The sequence below is a fragment of the Microtus ochrogaster genome, chromosome 21 (assembly GCF_000317375.1).
Source record: "Microtus ochrogaster isolate Prairie Vole_2 chromosome 21, MicOch1.0, whole genome shotgun sequence".
Classification (NCBI taxonomy): domain Eukaryota; kingdom Metazoa; phylum Chordata; class Mammalia; order Rodentia; family Cricetidae; genus Microtus; species Microtus ochrogaster.
Window position 1 is genome coordinate 11,566,409 of NC_022022.1, and position 2,552 is coordinate 11,568,960.

General features: G+C 36.9%; 1 protein-coding gene across 4 annotated transcripts in view; it reads right to left on the bottom strand.

The window, feature by feature from the left end:
- The window catches only part of Hipk1 (homeodomain interacting protein kinase 1), an 84,675-nt gene that overhangs the window by 21,132 nt on the left and 60,991 nt on the right, over nucleotides 1–2,552 (bottom strand). For 3 of the 4 annotated variants that reach the window (XM_026784017.1, XM_005357143.2, XM_013349890.2), the window contains 2 exons: nucleotides 1,423–1,607; nucleotides 968–1,130 (listed from right to left, as the gene is read on the bottom strand). In XM_026784017.1, coding sequence (XP_026639818.1) covers nucleotides 968–1,130; nucleotides 1,423–1,607 — 348 coding nt within the window. The remainder of the gene's footprint in view (nucleotides 1–967; nucleotides 1,131–1,422; nucleotides 1,608–2,552) is intronic. The other variant, XM_013349889.2, reaches the window with a different exon arrangement.

Consider the following 2,552-nt stretch of genomic DNA (forward strand, 5'->3'; position numbering starts at 1 on the left):
GGGAGGGAGGGAGGGAGGGAGGGAGGCAGGCTACTTAAGAAAATTTCCAGGCCTGGGAATACACAGTCAGTACTACAGTGCTTGCCTAGCAAACAAGAGGTCTGAGTTTCAAGCTCCAGAACAAAACAGGTAATAATAGAGAAATACTACAAAGGTGAGTAGGCACAAAGAGTGGCAAGTGGTTCCTCTTAGGTGCTAGATTAGTTTTAACTATATAAAACTCAGCTACTTCTGCACAAAATTTGCTTCATAGGAAATTCCACTATAATTCATAAGCATTCCTATTTAAAAAGTAGACCAAACTAAGAAACGGAGAAGCTTTCATCTTTATAAACAACAAAAGACTAAGTGTTCATTGGCATGCAAATACAATACCACCCTTTTAAGATTATTATTCAAAGAACCCTTGAAAAAAGTAAACTCCTATTGGAAAGAGTGGGTTATCTGATTAAACTTAGTAAAACTAGCAGCAAAGTAACTCAATATGCAGAGCCCATATACGCAAAGACTTGAGGGTATGGAGTAGCTGTAGTTAAATGCTATCAGCACATGACTGACAAGGACGTCAGTCTAGTTGGATGTTTGTTACATTTGCCAAATAGAAATTTCTTTTTTCTTCAGTAGAGGAGATTGAATCTCGGAACTAACCTTCATTGTTATTGAATGTGTGCGTGCATAGTAATCCTTGTAGTCTGGGTATGTGTGTTCCACTGTCTGAGGAAACTTTTGGGAATCAGTTTTCTCCTTCAACTGTGAATCTCATGATGAAACAGAGGTCACAGGCTTGCATGGCAAGTACTTTTACCTGCTGAGCCAACTTGCTCAGGACCTCAAATAGAAAATGCTTAAGAAGTAACAAAACAAAACAACAAAAACAAAAACAAAAAAACAACCCAAGGACCGGTCTCTTTGCCTTACTGCCTTCTGCCCTATTTCGGCTTGAGCTCCCCAATCATTCCCTGAGTACCTGATTGTGCACTGTGTTGAGCTGGTTGCTGAAGCTCATGGTTAGATTTGTGCTTGTATTTGGAGCAACATGTGTAGTGAAGGGACTCTTGATCTGACTCACTGTGTCATACATGTGAACCCTCCGCTTGCAGATCTCCATGTTCTGGAAACAAGACTTAACACTGAAAAAGATTAAAAAATGATTGAAAGAATGCTGAAATTTACATAACAAAAAACTCAAACAAACATGGAACAAAGTATTTCTTACAAATATTTTCAAGAAAAAAAAAGGCTTTTTATGGTAACAAGAAAAAAAATAAAGACTTCTCTTTAAGTCACACAACTTTTCAGTAAGAAAGAAAAGCATCAGTGAACTAAAGTTACAGCCAACTTTATAGCTCTCCATATAGAATGGCAGTTAAACCAAGAGCCACACACATCATGGCAAAAGTCCCCAGATGGTACCATACTCACTGGTTACTGTGTGGAAAATCCAGAAGGTGAGTCATTGTCACAAACTGGTGGTTCAGAGTTTTCAGAGGAGTGATTCTCTTATCCGCATCAATCGTCAGCATTTTCTTTAAGAGATCAATGTATTCTCTCCGATCTGCCTTCTCTGCCAACATGTCTGTTCCCTCTAAGTCCGTAGACATATTTACCTTCCAAAGAAAATTAGAAACATATTCCTTCACTTAAGTTTAATAGTAGATTAAAGATTTACTGTGTCTGCTTTTCTCTCCAAAACAGAGAAAATAGATATTTAATACTAGCATTTCAGAAAAGAGAAACCTGGGGAAATGAATTTGATTATAGAATGATAATTTCCTCAGGCAGAAACTCCTCTGTGTGGGGGGCACAACACAACCAAGTTAATTTATGACATTAAAATTACTGCTTAAAATAATTAAGCAAAAAATTATTGAAATATACAAGTTTCTATCACTGAAAAGATTAAATGGCACAGTACAAAGTGTTTAAATTTGGAACATAATAAGCATTCTCAGTAACTGTAAGCTCTTGTGCAATTTTTATTTTGGTATAGAAAATGGGACAAGAAAGAAACCTTTATGAATATTACTTTAAAATAACGGCATGAAACAAGACCCAGTGAGCATAAGCAAGGGAAAAACAGACACAGGCTGACAATGCTTGGGCCTATTTTAGAGCCTTAAGATTTTGGAATATTGATAGCCAGGTAGTAGTGGTGCATGCCTTTAATCCGAGCACTCGTGAGGCAGAGGCAGATGAATCTCTGTAAATTTGAAGCCAGCCTGGTCTACAGAGCAAGTTCCAGGACAGCCAGGACTTTTATACAGAGAAACCCTGTCTTAAAAACCAAAAAGATTTGGAATACTTGCACAGACTTTACTAGTTGAACAGTCCTGACACCAAAACCCCAAATAAAATCCAAAATATGGACATTTTGAGTATCACTTGGTGCACAAAGAGCTTCAGATCTGAGAATATTGCTTTAGTTCGGTGTATTTGAGCTACAGAAGCTCAATCAAGTATCTTTAAAGTATGTACTACTAGGATTCAAATGTTCTTTTTTTTAATAATATTTATTTATTTATTATGTATACAATATTCTGTCTGTGTGTATG